This window comes from Barbus barbus (genome assembly GCF_936440315.1).
Source record: "Barbus barbus genome assembly, chromosome: 35".
NCBI lineage: Eukaryota > Metazoa > Chordata > Actinopteri > Cypriniformes > Cyprinidae > Barbus > Barbus barbus.
The window spans coordinates 18,902,526-18,921,422 of NC_136763.1; the positions used below are offsets into that span (position 1 = coordinate 18,902,526).

General features: G+C 37.2%; 2 protein-coding genes across 3 annotated transcripts in view; one reads left to right on the top strand and one right to left on the bottom strand.

Moving 5' to 3' along the window:
• The first annotated feature begins 1,319 nt into the window (after positions 1 to 1,319).
• Positions 1,320 to 14,774, top strand: LOC306855229 (membralin-like). Of its 2 annotated transcripts, none has more exons than XM_079393759.1 (11): positions 1,320 to 2,315; positions 5,602 to 5,895; positions 6,471 to 6,633; positions 7,477 to 7,587; positions 9,630 to 9,752; positions 9,840 to 9,940; positions 10,629 to 10,686; positions 10,823 to 10,906; positions 11,059 to 11,191; positions 12,233 to 12,332; positions 12,419 to 14,774. In XM_079393759.1, the coding sequence occupies exons 1-11, from the start codon at positions 2,097 to 2,099 to the stop codon at positions 13,091 to 13,093; spliced, it is 2,061 nt and encodes a 686-aa protein (XP_079249885.1). In that variant the 5' UTR covers positions 1,320 to 2,096; the 3' UTR covers positions 13,094 to 14,774. The 2 variants fall into 2 exon arrangements, with proteins under 2 accessions (XP_079249885.1, XP_079249886.1); XM_079393760.1 differs by having other exon boundaries at positions 6,471 to 6,579.
• Positions 14,775 to 15,948: 1,174 nt separating this feature from the next.
• The window catches only part of grin3bb (glutamate receptor, ionotropic, N-methyl-D-aspartate 3Bb), a gene marked incomplete at its 5' end in the record, with an annotated part of 83,717 nt that continues 80,768 nt past the window's right edge, over positions 15,949 to 18,897 (bottom strand). The window contains 2 exons of the mRNA XM_079393247.1: positions 15,949 to 16,978; positions 18,445 to 18,512. Coding sequence (XP_079249373.1) covers positions 16,492 to 16,978; positions 18,445 to 18,512 — 555 coding nt within the window. The 3' untranslated portion in view covers positions 15,949 to 16,491. The remainder of the gene's footprint in view (positions 16,979 to 18,444; positions 18,513 to 18,897) is intronic.

An 18,897-nucleotide genomic window follows, 5' to 3' on the forward strand; every position in this document is an offset into this window, starting at 1 on the left:
ATTATTTCTCTTTAGTTAATATATTAATCACCTAATATATGAAGAATGTAAACGTAACAGACCTCTTAGTGCTGTGTAGATTATTTACAGATTGTAGTCTGTTACTGATGTAAACTGATGTTAGAAACGTAATCTAGGTTACTATTTTAGGCCATGTTTTCTGACTACTTTTTAGATTACTTTTTTTTTATCAAACTTGTTTCAAACGTACCATATTGATTATGGGAATAACAGTTATAAAACTACATGCATACAGTATTTATTAACTTGCTTGTTTATTTGTTTCATACAACTCTAATTGCTTGAGAGATGCTTTCTTCATTCCTCTTGCAAATTTATTTACATAGCAATTAGTGAATATAGTCAAAGCTAAATGGTATGACACAGGATTTTTATAAAGGAGAAATTAAAAGAAGAAGTAGAGATAATCAAGAATTTATGAATAATTTACTGCTGTTGTGTGAATAATATGCAATCATGTAATCCATTAAAAGTAACTAATCTGATTATGAGCATTTGAAAATATAATATCCGCTAATTACAAGTACTCCTTACATAATCCAGATTACATGCAATCAATTACTACCAGCGCTGCTCTTAGTTTTGTCATAAAGATTGCAGCCTATATCTCACCTGATCAATTACAATTGTCATCAGGGTGTTTCATAGCCTAACTCTATATCTGTAAAGCATATCTGTACATGTGTAAATCTATTGTGTATTTTCTATATTTTTATCACTGTATTTGATTGTACTATGTCTGTACTTTTTCTGCACTGGAAGCTTCTGACTCCAAGACAAATAATAAATATATTTATCTTATTGTCAAAATGTGTTTACATGTGCATTGTCTTTTGTTAATTTCCATTTATTAGTTTTATATTTAAATTAAGCTTTTATTTATGATCTTTTTATTTGTGTCATTCTTTCATACTTTTTTTCATGTAAAATATGCATATTCTGACCTATGTCCTGTGGTCATCCCACCACAACCAGGCGCTCTACAGGTTTAATGTTAGAAATGGTACTTCCACCCAGTGGCATGTGCCGTAGCTGCTGCACTGACTAGCCCTTCCACTCTTCACTAACGTGACGACTTAATTTAACAATAATTTATCTCCTCTCAAACTAGAGTAAACATTTGGTACTTATAAACAATGCGCTATTTTTGAAACTAAATTAAATTAAATATATTACTGTTATTCAATAAATTACAGATTTTTTTGCGTGGTCAAAAATCACGTGACTCGATGTCATGTGACTAACCGCAGAAGCGTGACCAGAGTGGAAACGCTTCCCTCATTAAAAGCTTCTTTGCTGTTGCACCCAAGTCCGCTCCAGAAAATGGTTGGGTAAACAGATGGTCTTTAAGACAGGTTGCAGTTGCTGCAATCGGATGGTTCTCGCGGGATATCATCAAGTATCTAAGGCCTCATTTAATAGAACATTGTCAGCGTTATAGGAGGAGGTGTTTGTTTAATAAACGTAAACCGAACATACGGGTTCCTCGGGGGAAGCTCGGCTAACTTGTTAGCTTACGTGCTGTGTGATAGTCCCGGTTTCTTTATTTTTAAGCTCTCAGTTACAACATCTGAGCGATATTATACTAACAAACCCGAGTGAATATTATGCATTTAGCTGGTGTTTGTGGCAATAAATGCATGCGTTAGCAAGTTTAACGAGTTTGGTTGGAGTGACAGTGACTGCAGGAGGCCCGAGTTACATCTGCTGGACATATTTAGTCTAAAACACATTTTAACAGCCTGAGATGCTCCTCTCGTCTCACGGTATATAAACTACACGAAAAGCCCTAAAGCTTTGGAAGTTTGCTAGCTAGCTAGGCTAGGTTAACGTTTGGTTATGACATGGTAGGAGTGGAAGAAGCATTGCCCACCAACATCCTTACAAAATTCAGCATCTGTCGGGGCGTTTTTTGTGGTGATATCTGAAGGTCAGTCCAGTTTTGGAGAAGCAGGATCATCATCGGCGTGTGCAGATGTTGTGTGACTGGCCTGCTCATCTGGATCTGCGCACATTGCTGTCTGCTTGACCTCAGCTGGTCTTTCTCCTTATCAAGTTACTGAACAACGACCACCATGTCTGACAACCAAGGCAATGTGAACAACAACGTCCCACTGAACAACAACAATAACGGTGGGGCGAACCGGATCCGGAACCCCGCGATGAACCAGAACCCACTGATCAACGTGCGAGACAGACTCTTCCACGCCTTGTTCTTTAAGATGGCAGTCACATACGCCAGACTCTTCCCACCGTCCTTCAGACGAATATTCGAGTTCCTCGTCTTGTTAAAGGTGAACTTTGACATTTTTATTATGTATATTGTGTGTATTTATAAACTGTAGTAATCCTTCCCAGAAGCCCTACACATGCTCAGTTTTGAAAGCTTATCTGCCCTCACCTGCTAGCATGCAGAATGCCATGCTCACTAAACATCAGGATGGATGCTGGTGGTTATCAGCATCATCTATATGCCAACTAACCCATGGCTTTAGGTCTTACCTGCCAGCTATATCCTATATGCAACTTTTGCTTTAGTTAAAATAAGTAGTGTCCAGTTTCATTTCCAAATATGCCACATTACTGAACTAAAATGGGTTATTACTGCTGCTACATATTGGTTTTGTGTATAGCTAAAAATACCTAGATTTGTCAATCGATAAAAAAAAAAATTAACTAGTCCCATATTTTTTTCTGAAATTAAACGCGATTAATCTCTCTTAACCTTAACGATTTTAAAGAGGTGGTTGATTGCGATTTCAATTTTTTAACTTTAGTTAGTGTGTAATATTGCTGGTTGAGCATAAACAATATCTGCAAAGTTGCAGCGCTGAAAGTTCAATGTAAACGGAGATATCTGTATATCTGATGTCTTTTAAAGTTCTGGCGGTTTAATGCCTACAAAAATGACTCGTAGGGACTACAACGAGTTACTTCCCGGGTCCAATGCGTCACAAACCCAGATAAACTCTGACCCCGGGAACACACAGCAAAGGGGGCGAGGCCATGCTGCGCTGCTTTAGAGAAGAGGAAGAGAAAACTAGGGGTGCACAAAAAAATCTATTCATATAGGAATCGCGATTCTGTCTTCTAATCATTCTAATGGATTCACAAGTATTAAAATCAATGTTTCTAAAGCAGCCGTTCTCAATCCTGTTCCTCGCATCGCTCTCATTCAGATCATCAGCTCAGTGAATACACTTATTTTCACATACTGTAGCTATGAGAAGCGTTATACATGGTGCGGTTGCCGTACTGTATTAAAGTTTTAATCGTGATAAAACCGTATATTAAAAACTAACGGAAGCAGTAGCGTAATAACAGCTTATCTAAAAGTATGAGACAACAACAAACATACCATTAAGAGCCGTACTTGCACAGGTTCTGCACGATCCTTTTCACTAATATCTTCTGCTACTCAATGGGGCTCAAATTGATGAGCAATATAGATGCATGCTGCTGAGGTGAGGGGTGGGATGTTTAGACACGCACTAGAGGCGATTTAGCCAATCACAACACACTGGACAAGCTAACCAATCAAAGTCCATTGCGTATTTCTGAGGGAGGGGCTTCATAAATGCAGGAAATGATCAGCACGTTTATCAGAGAAGGGACAGAGTTGTGTGGAATAAAGGTAAATTATGTGAAAAATGTGTTTGTTTGTTTTTTAATCGAAGCATTAACACCCCATAAACACAATCAAGCCTAGAAAAAAGTCAACCACCCCTTTAATATACTTTTATATTGCAATCTTCAAATTAATGTACAAACATACAGTATATTTTTAAATATTTATTTAGCATCTTTTTTATTACTTAAAAACCAATACTGATGTCTCTATGAAACTGACCATTAATTATAGCCATTCAAAATCACAGTATAAATGAGCTATCAATTTTAACATTTATTAGACTTTAAAAAATAACAACTTTTAATTTAACTTATTCACATAAACCCATTATAAAAATGCCTTCTTTAGCTACCTGTGCCCTTCAGTAAGTAGGAAATATACAGAAATTAAATGAAGTTATCAGACTCTAAATTCTAACTTAAATATAGACGAATCCTTAAAGCTATATAAAAGTTATTGATTTCCTCTTTTATAGTTTGTTCTTTGATGAACAAACATAACAGCAGCTGGGTTATTAGGTTATTTGGCTCTTATTTCTTTAAGAGCTGCCACTGCTGAACGTGACACGGATCTGACACGCATCGTGTTTTCTCACAATCTTTTATAATCTATAATTGCGCTTTAATATAAAAATTTGATTTTATTTAATCAAAACACAGTAAAACAGTAATATTGTGAAATACTATTGCATTTTAAAATAACTGTTTTCTTGGTTAATTTCTTAAAACAATTACTGGCCCAAACTTTTGAACCGTAGTGTAAATAAATATAAATATATAAGGCAAGGCAAGTGTATATAGCACAGGGGTGTCACACTCAGTTCCTGGAGCTGAGTTTAGTTCCAGCCCTGCTCCAACACACAAACCATGTAGTTTTCAAATAAGTCTGAAAGACCTGATTAGTTGGATCAGGTGTGTTTAATGAGGGTTGAAGCTAAACTCTGCAGGGCTCCGGCCCTCTAGGAATTGAGTTTGACACCCCTAATATAGCACATTTCATGCACGGTGATAATTCAAAGTGCTTTACAGAAAGGAGATACAAAATAAAATAGTAATCACAAAGAAAAAATTAAAATAATTATAATCAAATAAATATACATGTGTAATATAAATAGCATGTAAAATATTCACAAATTATTTTAGCTTCACAAAATATTTAATATCCATTGACAAGGCTGTCCTCAGACTTTGGAACTGACACAAAACACCGCAAAAACAAAACACAGCTAAAAGGTTAGTTGGCCAAACGTTATGTTATCAGCCAGAGTGATAAACAGACAGATATAGGCCGATTAATCAGCCTGGACTGTAGAGCAGCATATAGATCCAGGCCTCTAACTGATCATGTTGAAAACACCCTAGTAAACTGCAGTAGCCTGTCTTTATTACTCAGTCATACTGCAACAGTTGCACACAGGAATGCTGGTATTTGATTGTCGTTGATGTGAATCTGCTTCAGAATTGCCTGTTAAATTAGTGAGGCACCAGAGAAAACGCCGGAGTAGTGTAAACGATAGGTGTAACCGTAGCAAAAGTTATGCGTTTTAAAACTAAAATGCACTAGTGTAAACGGGGCCTAAAATATTTGTATCTATGTCTGCAGTATATACTCAAAATTAACATTAGTTATTATATATATATATATATATATATATATATATATATATACATATACTTTTTTTGTGTTTTTTTTTACCGATTAACTGAATTTTGTCCTACACATTTAGCAAAAAAAAAAAAAAAATCATGTTTGCGTGAGAAAAGTCTTTAATGATTCTGATGGTATCAATTTCAGATTAAGTTTCAGAATTTTGACTTATGAATATAAAAGTAGGGATTTTCATGCCATTATTGTGATGGGAGTGCATTATTTAATGTCTAATTGTTGCCTATTCTTTAGTTTTTGTACTCCTTTTTTTATTCACTTTGTTGATGTCATTTGATTGGCAGGCACTGTTTATGCTCTTCATCCTGGCCTACATCCACATTGCCTTCTCACGCTCTCCAATCAACTGCCTGGAGCATGTGCGGGAGAAATGGCCCCGCGACGGCATCCTGCGTGTGGAGATCCAGCGCAACTCCAGTCGTGCGCCCATCTTTCTGCAGTTCTCTGAGACGGAGGGAATCCAGGGCCTCGTGAAAGAACCAGAGGACGGAAGTGAAACCAGAGAGCCAATGGTGCCCACAGACACTGAAGAGGAGGAAGAGATGACTATGGAGATGTTTGACAACAGCACAGTACGGGTGAGTTTTACACAGTAGGGCTGTAGTTCAGCCGTAGTTCACGGACAAGCTACGCAATATCGCGTTCATAATCGAAGGTGGATTCATCTGCGATTATGAACGCGATATTGCGTAGCTTGTCAGTGAACTACAGCTCTGTGTATTAAATGTCGTTCCATTTGAAAGTACGTGATGGAGATTTACTACTAATCACTGAACCGGCTTTACTGACGAGATGCGCATGATCATCGTATGCGATTTATCGTGCAGCCGTATTACACAGCAGCAGGAAAACAAGGATAGGGAGCCATTCATACTTCATTTAAAAACTGCTAATTGTTATTTAATTACTCGGCCTCCTGTTGTCCCAAACACACATGCTGCTAACATGTCAAATCAATATTAATTTCTTACATTTGTTATTGTTAATAATATTTCCCTTTATTATTATTATTATTATTATCACCATCTAAAATTATTTATATGCATATTATATATGCTCAGTAAATAATGATATAATATTGATTCATTGTGAATTATTCCACTAAAATGATCGTTCTGACAGACTGTGCCCTTTATCTCTCTCTCACATGCAGTTTGAGCTAGACATCGAGCCACGTCTGAATCCGTCGATGAGTGGCGGTGTTCCTGGCTCCAGCCTGAATGAATCCCAGGATCTGTCCTTCAGCCAAGCCCCCTCTAAAGGTATGCAGCCACTGAGGGAGACTGTCTCCGAGATTGAGATGCTAACTCGAGCAGGTAAACATCTCAAATACGCCCCACTCCGTAGCCATCTGGTTCTCTCCTCTTCCTCCTGTGTGAATTCATTCCCTCTCCTCCCTCCATCCAGTGCCACCCTTCTTACTTCCCCTGCTCAGATTTCCTTTCTGTTCCCACATTCTTTTATTACCTTACCCTTCCCAGAGGCCGCGTGTGCTGCCTCAGATGACTTCAGAAATGATCACAATGGCCTGTTGTAAGATAAGATGCCTAAGGGTCCCATATACTGTAATTTGTTAGTTCAGATACAAATTCAAATAGAGGCGTGCACTAATGCAGCAAAACACGTCTGCAGTGTGAAAGTATTTAAAACTGTCAGAGAAAGATGCAAAAATCATTACGAGCACGAAGCACCGACAGCGAGAGACTGCTTAGCGCTGCATCTCATGTCTCCGATGAGAAGAGGAAGGGGTGGTTGTTTCTGGTTACTATGATGATTGAACAACAGGAGACCCGAGTAATTAAATAACAATTAGCAATTTTTTTATGAAGTATGGATGGCTCCCTATCCTTGTTTTCCTGCTGCTGTGCAAATTAGTTATTTAAAATGTGTATGATGAGCAGGGTGTAATTTGTGGGACGGTTTCGGGGTGGCAGTCCCCCAAATTAAAGCTTGGAACCCAGAAGAAAGGATCTTTTAAAAGGACATATAATAAACACTTTATTTTGCATATTAAATAAAAAGAAAAATCAATGACAACATAGAGATTTTTATTTTATTAATTAATACAGAAAAACTAGTTACATTGTACTTTTTAGAAAAATAGTAGAATTTCTAAATTCAATGAAAAGTTGTCAACATTTATCTGTGTTTGTGTGTAGTGTGGCCCCAAGAAGAGTATATTGTTGAATATTCTTTGGAATATGGTTTCCTACGGCTGTCCCAGGCCACACGGCAGCGACTCAACATCCCTGTTATGGTGGTGACCCTGGGTGAGTACATCACACTCTCTAGAATATCAACAGAAAATCTGGCAAAACCCACAAAAGAGTAGAATGTTCTGCACTGAATTGCACTGTTATATTATAATATTCTTGGAAATAATTACCCCAAAATTAAAACTGTCAGTGTTTACCGATCTTTATGCTATTTCAATCTCCTATAACCCATGCCTTTCTATAATAAACAGACTAAAATTGAAGTTGTATGGTCTTTTTTTTTTTTTTTTAAAGCACCTGGTCCTCATTCGCTAATAGAATTTTAAAAGAGTTACAGTAAGTCACCTTTTGTGTTGCATGGAGGAAAGTGTAATGAATCATGAATACTGTTTCTGCTTCTCTCAATTTATTAAGCATAATCATTTACGATATTCGCCCACTGGTAAATTATCCTGAAAACATTTAATTTTAATTTGGCTGTAGTGTTACATAGCAAGCCTCCACAAGTAGGGATGCACGGAATGTTCGGAAACCGAAATTGTTCGCCCGAAAACAGCAAAAAAAACTATTTCGGTGTTCGGCCGCATAAGCGTAAAGACCGAATAAATTGTACCGAGCAATGACGTGACGCGATCAAATAGAGGCACGCACTAATGCAGCAAACACGTCTGCTGTGTGAAAGTATTTAAAACTGTCAGAGAAAGATGCAAAAATCACCGACAGCGAGAGACTGCTTAGCGCTGCATCTCATGTATCCGATGAGAAGAGGAAGGGGTGGTTGTTGCTGGTTGCTATGATGATTATGAAATCCTGAAATGGCCTCAAACAATCAGTAAATAAACTGCAGAATGTTGTTTTCTAATACACACACGAATTGTATGTATTCAAACAGCGCTGCACGAGCGCCCGGCACCAGGTTTCAAAGTCCAAAGCGCGAGGAAAATCTGCGCTAACCGTTACTCGTCATTTGCTCAGTAACATTTTTATAATTTTTTAAAGACATGTGACAATGTGATGCGTGCAACAAACATCTTCCCAAATTTGTAATGAGAATAATTTAAATATGTGCATGCTGTTTTCAACAAAAAGCACTAAGACCTAAGGTTTCTGGCAAAATAAAATCTAAGAAAAACTCCATCAACATTCATAAATGTTAGTATTGTAATTTTACCGTTGTTCTGTAAATAAAATTAAAAAAGATCATTTATTATAATATTCACACAGTGTTCAAATTGGGATCTGTAATAATAATGTTTTAAAAAGTCAGCAAGGCTGCATTTATTTGTACAGTAAAAAATACATGCCTGATTCAAGAAGGCCAAGAAATATTATTTTAGTAACTTATTAATTTTTAAGTTAAATTGTGCTTTGCTGGTATAATGTCTGATAGAATGTTAAAATAAATGTTCAGTGTTAAGTAAATATTTTTAAATTGTTGTTTTGTAATTGAGTTTTTTTTTTTTTTTTACTTGAAAAGCAGGACAAAACAGTAAAAAGCACATTTTGGGTATTTAATGTATGCAATAAATGGGGGATGCAAAAAACTGTGTTCGGTATTTGGCCTTCGGCCCAGTGTTTCATTTTGTTCAGCTTTGGACAAGAATTTTTATTTCGGTGCATCCCTATCCACAAGAATTCATGTTTGGGGTTGCCAGATATTAGAGTTTTTCTCTTAAATGGATACATTTAATATATATGTAAGTTTGGAGTTTAGCGATCTCTGTTGATATATTGTTCTCAAACTGAAGTGTAATACAGCCAGCCTGTTTTCTTTCACACGGTCGTTTGCGGTGACTAAATCTGGGAGAAAACCAGGCGAGTTGACATTCTCTTGATTTGTGCTTATGTGAAAGTGCTGTAATTCTCGTAAAATGCAAAAATAATAATAAATGAATTGACAATTATTTTGGCAGTCTATAAGAAGGTCATAAAGATTTTGAATGACATGAGTGTGTTAAATTATTTTTTGGCCTTTCTGCAAGGATTTTCTGGCCTTGTGATACCTTTTTGGCATACCTTTTTTTTTTTTTTTTTTTTTTTTTTTTTTTAAAAGGAAAGCATAAAGTTGTACTTAATCTCTCTCCATCTGTCTGCAGACCCCATGAAGGATCAGTGCTTTGGAGATGGTTTCAGTCGCTTCCTCTTGGATGAATGCCTGGGTTATGATGATATCCTGATGTCCAGTGTGAAGGCTTTAGCAGAGAACGAGGAAAACAAAGGTAAATTAGATGTCCCCACTTAAGAACGCTGATTCCTTGGTGATGGCGTAACTAAGAAGTGAGTGTGGTTTGTTTTGTTTTGTTTAGGGTTTCTGAGGAACGTGGTTTCTGGAGAACACTACCGTTTTGTCAGTATGTGGATGGCTCGTACCTCCTACCTAGCAGCCTTTGTAATCATGGTTATCTTTGTAAGTACTTATATGTGATGTCATCACATTTGTTCAGTTTGAGCATTTAGGTAATTAGTTTACCCAGAAATGTAAATTAATATAGTCATTCCCATGACTTTTATACATGGTAAAAACTGTACGGCATTCTAATTACAACGAATGGTGACTAGAGCTTTCAAGCTTGGAAAAATTGTTTAAAATCAGCTGAAATTATTCTAAATGTGGCCTATGCACTAAATTCTGAATCTTCTAAGTCATATGATAGATATTGGTAAGAAACATACTGAAATTAAAGTCATCAATTACTAATAATCTTCCCCTTCAGTGAGGTGTTAACAGCTTCAAGGAGTTGAATTTGAAAAAAAAAAAAAAAAGCTCTTATCTGTAAACGTCATTCAGATTGTTTTGGCGAGCTGGATGAACCGACTCACTGAAAAGATCTGAAGAATGATCCATTTACAAACTTGCAGTAAATAATGATTTCAACTTTGGTCTGTTTTTTGTAACTTGGTTATCATTCATTTACGTCATATTAAGAAGTGACAAGAATATTCTTCAGGAATTGACCTTTTGGGTTTCATTTAAGAAAGAAACTCATACAAGTGAGAAAATGATGAGAGAACTATAATATTTGTTATATATGTATATAACTATTCCTTGCTGAATCAAATGGAAACTAAGAGTCACTTTTTATTTTCTCTCTCAGACTCTATCCGTGTCCATGCTGCTGCGGTACTCGCACCACCAGATTTTTGTTTTTATAGGTAAGTTCCCATTAGCCTCTTTGGTTTTCATCCGTGAAAAACTATTTATTATCATGTTCCATGATCAAGTCTGTAATACAGTCTAAAGCTATTATTTTTAACAAGACAAACTCTCTGCGGTTTGGTTTTTCCTCAGTGGACCTTCTCCAGATGTTGGAGATGAATATGACCATTGCCTTCCCTGCCGCCCCTCTCCTCACTGTCATCCTGGCTCTTGTGGGTAGGTACAGGTCACTGCTGGGGTTTGGAGAGATGTTCTCATTCATGTGCGTCTCCTATAAACTCCATGCCTGATCTTTTATTTTGTTGACTTCCTCACATTAAAACCATTTAATGAAAGTCGTTTGACCCTCTTTTTGATCCTGTCTGCAGGGATGGAGGCCATCATGTCTGAGTTTTTCAATGACACAACCACTGCCTTCTACATCATCCTCATTGTTTGGTTAGCAGACCAATACGATGCTATCTGCTGCCACACCAATACGAGCAAACGCCACTGGCTCAGGTATGTTTTCAGGTAACAGGTAAATGCCAATGGCTCAGATGTCTTAACAGACTCCTCTACTTCTGTTTTTCATTTGTATTTTCATTTATGCATTTATTATTTTTAAAAATAATTTTCCAGTAGTCATCATTTAGCTTAGCAACACTTTATCACCTTGTACTGAATTCAAGTTTGAGTTCCCAGGAGTGTTATTTGTGTAGCGGACTGAAATGCATTATATTGAATCACTCAATGGCTATGTTTACATGCAACAAAATAATCTTGACGGTAATAATGATTGACTGCTCAATCAGACTGAAAAGCCTTCATGTAAACACCTTAATCGATCCGATTGAGCTCAATCTGAATACAAATTTCAATCGGATTAAAAGGGTTGGTTTATTCCTTTTCTAATACAATCGAGAGTGCATGTAAACACTTGATCGAATTGAAAACTGAAAGGACTGCGCATTTGCATTGTTGTAGAAATAGTTTGACGTATGATGTGTGGAACGAGCTCTTCCCGTTGAATAAAGTGTTGTATAAATTAGTGTCCTGTCATTATAAAACTTTCCTTTTGCTCAGTGTCTATAAAGTGGAGCAGAACAATGTCCCACCAGTCCTTGTTTTGGATTCTCATCCACAGACGACTGTTTTGGGCGCAATGACGGGCGTTTTGACTGCGTGATAAATTTAAGTAGCGCAGCAGTTTGTAATATTTATCCAGAAATAGATATTAATTCTTCTGTTTAAAACAGTAAAAGAAACCGTGTAGACTGGTTATTGTGTGCAAACAGTGGGAAACTTTCTATATTTGTGTAGTGTGCGCATGTCATAAAATCAATGCTGATTTGAAGCTTGTGACATAAACACACACATCGACCCAATCACTTTATTTAGCGTTCATGTAAACACTACATTCAGATTCATCAATTGGAATGAATTTAGATTGAAACAAAAGTTGTGCAGGTAAACATAGCCAAAGTGAGCTCCTTGTGTAGGGAATGGACAGAAAGGCAGCTCACTAAATGCATCTAAAATATCTCTTGTGCTGTTTTTCAGATTCTTTTATCTGTATCACTTTGCCTTCTATGCGTATCATTACCGATTTAACGGCCAGTACAGCAGTCTTGCTCTGGTCACTTCCTGGCTCTTCATTCAGGTATCTTATTTCAGCCCTTTTTCAGTGTAGCCAGTTGCATAGAATTGCATGTAGCTCATAAGCTTTTTCGTTTTTGTCTTGCACAGCACTCAATGATCTATTTTTTCCACCACTACGAGCTTCCGGCCATCCTGCAGCAGATCCGGATCCAGGAGATGCTGCTTCAAAATCAGCAGGTGGGTCAAGGAAACCAGACTGCATTGCAGGACAATCTCAACAACAACACTAGCAGTGCTGCACCCGCCGGCCAGGCTAACGCAGCCGCTGCTAATGCGAACACTAACGGCCAGAACCAGCAAGCCTCTCAGGACCAACCTCAACTGGAAACTCACAACGGCTTGGTGGTAAATACCGGTCTTCCAGGCGAACCATCGAACTCCGACCTCGACTGGATGGCCGAGATCGCCATTGGCCCGGACGTCCTCTCAGTTACACACTTGGGCGACTCTCTTTTGGAGCCGGGAAGGATCCAGGAATCGCCGTCGTTGGGTGCAGGGGTAACAGAGCTGAGTGCTTCGAGCACTGCAGGAGAGAACCAAGTCGGAAACATTAGCGCAGCCAGTGCTCCTGCAGCACGGGGTTGCGCTCAGGGTCTGGGTCCCCCTAGTGGTGGAGGAGGGCAAACGGAATCTGAAACTTCCTCCCCAATGACCTCACACACAGACTGCAGAGTTGCAGAAACGCTTAAAGGTGCCACGGACTGGGACGACCAGATGGAGAACAAAAGCGAGAGCTCGGACTCCCACTCTGCCCCGGCTTGAGTCGCACACCTCCATTCTGAATGAATGAATCCACGCTCTACAGTCACCACCCCTCTCTATAAATTATTCCAGAAGGCATCAAGAGGAGAAGCTGTGATGGAGCTTTATGTAATTACATCCTGGAAACCTCCAACGTGAACATGAGTAGGGCCGAAGCAGACTTCCGCCGTCTAGTCATGTTCTCAAGAGTAAATTCGTATTGAATTGTCCAAATGATGCTATGTGTGAGGGTGTGATCATTTGAAGTCTTTATATGTGATTTTATTTTTTATTTTATTGATTGAAACTTTTAATACAGGGAGTATTCAGTTTAAAACGTGATGTATCGCTCTAATGGTACTTTTCGTTTCTCCTGATTATGGAGTTGCAGGTATCAGTGGGCCACACAGGCGGCAGTCTTCGAATCGCACTTTGCGCATCTCGTGCAAGGATTGTTTTGGCTTTCTTTCCATTCCTCTAATGATATAACATTAATGCTGCCTACTTGAAGCAGTGAAAATTAATCGAGTCACGTTAAAATTGTTTTGGCCTCTACTACCTTGTTCACTACAGCAAGCTGCCAAAAATGTTCCTTACGTGATTTTAAATCTTGCTTGCGACCTGCCGTTGCATTCAGATATGGTGTTGTCCTAGGTTTGGAGCAGCTTGACTCCTGAGTCCAATGCTATTGGTGGTCAGAGTGCTTATTGGTCAAAAGAAGTGGACGTCAAAGCAGCATTACACTCAGAATAAGTCCTCCTTCCACATGGTCCTCATTGAAAGCTCTGTCTAAATCACAGGGTCATGTCTGTGCTTTGTAATCCTCATCAAGAGACATCTGTTTTTGTGGTTAGTTCATACAGACATTGTCTTTTGCACAGACAAATAAGTGATTCGTCGGTTTTTCTTCAGGTCAAGTCTGGCTTTGAGAGAGTTGGCGTATAGATTATTGCCTTATGCTTCTAAAACCGAATATTAACCTTGTATTTCCATCTTTGGCCACGTTCACTGGGGTCGATAGCCTTACCAGAGGCTTCAAAAGCCAGTAGAGAAAATAGCAACTGAAGTAAGAATGAACATGTAGTTGCTTTAGCAGAAATGTTTTGAAACAGCCGTAAGCAGTGAAGGTCAGACTGTGCTCATTTCACAGCATTGCAGCCCATTAGCTGAAGTCACTGATCCAGAAGTCCGTTGTCTTTTCATATTCTGCTTGTGTTGAGGTTTCTCCATATGTTTGACTTGGGAAGATCAGTGGCTGTCTCTATTGATCTTTGTGACCATGTGTAAAAACTTCACTAAACGCACCGCAAACTAGGAGAACAAACGAAGGAAACTGTTGTCTGTTGTGGTCATTTGAGGATGGTCATTTATAGGCTATGCAACAATATGGCAAGTAAAAGCCAGGCTCTGGATTCTTTTTCTTTTTTTTTCTTCAAATTGTGCAATATTTTGTAAGGCTCAGATTCATAAAGGATAATAGGTCTGAAAGAGTGATTTATGGTTTTATGATCAGTTGCTCTATATTATTTTTTCTGTGCCTATTTGCCATTGTCAGAGGAAACAGATGATTGTAGTGTTTAGATGCATTGTGTAGGATGTCTAGACAGAAGCTGAAAAAAATAATTCTCAGTTCTGTCATTCAAATGTATTTAACTGTAATGTTTAAAAACTGCATAAAGAGATGAAATTAATTTCCACTTAGAACTTTTTGTGTGTGGTTATTTCATCTTTTCAATGGCATTTCACACAAAGTTGTAACTGTTTCAAAGTAGGTTTAGAGTTGACAAAACCAAACAAATCGAACCTGGTTTAGGTCAGTTAAACACTCACTATAAACTTTTTCTGTCAACTCAGGGTTTGAGATGGAGTATATAATGAACTCTGGAGCATGTGCATTAATGTGTGACGTCTGCCCATCACACGAAACATGGAAATCATGAAAAATTGAGAAGGTCGGAAAAAGAAAATATGTGACCCTGGACCACAAAACCAGTCATAAGTGTAAATTTTTTGAAAATCTGGAATCTGAGGATGCAAAATATTGAGTAAATTGCATTTAAAGTTGTCCAAATGAAGTTCTTAGCAATGCATATTACTAATCAAAAATTAAGTTTTGATATTTACAGTAGGAAATTCACAACATATCCTAATAGTTTTTTGGCATAAAAGAAAAATGGATAATTTTGACCCATACAATGTATTTTTGGCTATTGCTACAACTATACCCCAGCGACTTAAGCCTGGTTTTGTGGTCCAGGGTCACATATATGACTGCATTAATGCAAGTGAATCAACAATTCAGTCATTTACAACAAAGCGCTTAAAACAAGCAGGTTTCGTCATTTTAAAAAGTGTTCTATATTCTAAATATATATTTATATAATTTTTTATTTAGCCCCTGAAATCGGCTCATTCCATTAATAGGGTATTTATTCTATTTTTTAACCATGATATTCAATTCAAAAAGATAATTTTTGAGCTGCATGGTGAGTGGGCAATTTAATTTAATTGGATTAAAATTGCAACCCTCTTTTATTATGTTAATATATATTAGATATATATCATGGAAAGCACCTTCTTCACAGGTTAAAAGACTGCAGTGTAATGCTAGAATCTCACATAAAAAGTCATGGGATGGGTGTTTTGTTTGTGTTGAATATACTGGGAATTTCCACCGTCATTAGAAAGCATTGCTGTCAACGTCTGCTTAAAGTGAATATTCTAAATGTTTGCCAGCATCATATAAGCAAGCGTAAATAATATAATCTATAATCATCACTTAAATGACTGAAACCAACTAGATGATATTTCTGAACTATGATAGCAATCCAGGTATATTGTCTGAGCTGAAAGTTTTCAAGTAAGATTCCAAATTTATGACAAGATCACATTTATTTCTTTCAACATCAAACTTAATTCAAACAGGCAACCTGGCCATTCATATGTCCATATGACTCTATGGTGGGAAGAAAGGTCAATAACAGTAGCAGTTTTGAGATCAGACACAACTGAGCAATAAAATCATTGCCAAAGCAGCAAAGTCAATGTTCTGTTCTACCTGTTCTACCACGACGAGGCCTTGGGTGCAACAGGGGTTTATTCCGATCCATATCCACCAAGAAAACAACAGCCGGGCAGAGAGAAAGCTCCAGAAATAAATAAAGCTCTGAGAGGAAAGCATGGACTTGCTTGGTGCTTTCAACAGTTTCAAATGCAAACGTCCAAATTCACAGCGGGGCTTTAGAAAATAAGCCACATGAGGCCCTATTAGTGTTATCATTAGCAAAACCATACCAAGGATCAATGTTGCCTTAGTATGATGATTTTTAAAAGAGTTCAGGGAGATTTTTTGGGAGGACAAAGATAGAAAAACATGTACATTGTCATGTGTACCTTGTTCACTTCAGACATTGTGACCATCACCTTTTCAAATCAGCTGGGTCTTTGGTGAGGGCGGGGCATATAGTGGCTGTGACCGTGGGTGGAGTTGCTGTGGTGGTCACCAGGGCTCGCTCTTTGGCCAGTGTAGTCTGAAGCTCCGCCCTACGAGTCAGAGCGGCTTTCAAATGCCCGCGGATTTCCTCGATCTTGGCCTGGAGCTCCTCAAGCTCGCTCTCTCTGGAGGGGCTTGAGGATCTCACTGAGGAGGAGGCGGGCCGCTGAACAGGCCCTCCATTTTCACACACTCTCGCCAATAAACTTCCAGCCCCAGAGGCGGAGCTGGCCTGACCCCCCTCCGACATGACACGGGGCAGGAGTCGGCGCGTGCTGAGGGTCTCCAGGTTGAAATGGACCCTCTTGTTGTCTTTGGGCTCCTGCGCCACTCTGGCGCTCTCGTTGTTCCATCTGGCGAAGGATCCGAGGGGAGCAGGGGGCGGTTGCGGCTGGGCTTTCTGGATGTTACAACTAGGAAGACAGAGCCAAGACAAGAGATTTCATTAAAGGGATAGATCGCCCAAAAATGAAAATCCTGTCATTATTTATTGAGTTTTTATTCAACATCCTTTTCTGTGTAATGAAGTGATTGGGGACTGGGGCTCTCAAGTTCCAAAATGACAAAAAAAAAACACCATAAAAGAAGTCATCCATATGACTTGAGTGCTATATTTGAACTTTTCTGAAGCTTTTTGAGTCACATAGACTATTTAATGGTACTTTAATGGTGCTTTTGAAGCTTGACAGCTCCAGTCCCCATCCACTTTTATTATAGTGAAAAGAGCAGCCAAAATATTAATCAAAAAGTCACAATGTCTTCCATAGAAGAGAGAAAGTCAAGGAATTATGGAATAGCATGAGAGAAAGAAAAGCTTCAGATAAATTACAAAAATGACTAAAGCTAAACCGAAATATATACAAATAAAATAAAATGACAAAAGCACATCAATTACTCAAACTAAATAATAGATAAACATAAATAATAGTATTTATATTTGGGCGAACTATCCCTTTAAATGAGCTACACCCAGGGCCGTCCTTAGCTGACTGACTTACTGTAATGACATCAGCAGCAGCATTATTACTTGTTAAAAATCATTTTCCTGAAATAAAATTAAATATAAACATTAGATGAAAAACTTAACATTTAAAAAAGTAGAAATGTTGTCTTGGAAAATAATTAAAATAAGTAAATATTACTAAAAATGAAATAAAAATATATGGACGTTAAAACAAAAATATAAAAAAACAACTACAAATAAAAATGACAGCACATAAAATTACTAAAACTTTAAAGTAAAATAAAAACTCACAATATTATTCCAATTATTCCAAATGTTAGTAAATATTACAATAGTATAATATTAAGAAACATTTTCATTAATTGAAATAAAGCTAATTCTAATAAAATGTTTAATATTAGATTAAAAAAACAAAGTAGCAATGTTTCCTTGAAGTGAATTAAAACAGGTTTCAGTTGAACTACTAAAACTGAAATAAAAATAAAAGCTAAATAGAAATTTTAAAAAACTAATATAAAATGACTAAAGCACGTAAAATTTGTAAAACTTTCAATTAAAATGAAAACTAAAAATATAAAAATATTCATAAATACTATAGTAATATTTATTTTTGGGGTGAACTATAACTATTAAAAGAGCTCCACTATCATAACAATACTCTTCTTTCTATACATCATATATGGATGTGTGTATATACAGTATATATATATATATATATACAGTATATATATATATATATATATATATATATATATATCATAACAATAACTCTTCTTTCTATAATAACATCAGCATTCTGAGTAAAAACAATGAAACATCATTTAAACCCAAGTGCATTTTTGACATTCAAAATTAAGTAAGCTGCCATAAGCTGCTGTTAAAATGAAAAATAGATTAATAAAACAAAGTCAAAACCTTTTCTCTGTGTTCGCCCGCTGCCGTTTCACATCCTCATAAGTCATGTTCAGTGCTCTGTGGATTTTCTGAAAAAAAAAAGGAATAAAAGAAAAGAAAAGAAAAAAGGATTTATCTCAGCAAGGGATGAATGAGAGAGATCAACATCATGCTTTTGATTTTAAAAATCAATATTCTAGAGATGGCAATTACTGACTCGGCTTGGCAGTAATCTCTCCACAAGTCCTCAGAGAAAGAGCCTCAGAGAGCCTCAGAGAGATCAAGCACAGCTCATTTACAGCCCAGACAATAATAATAATAATAATAATAATAATAAAAGAACATTTAAAGAGATAGTTTGGTCAACTGTTACTATTTGGCTATCAACCCTCACATTGTTTGAAACATGTTGGGTTAAGTTACTTTTGTTTAGTTTTTCCCTTTATATGTTATTTATATTTAATTTTCAAATGA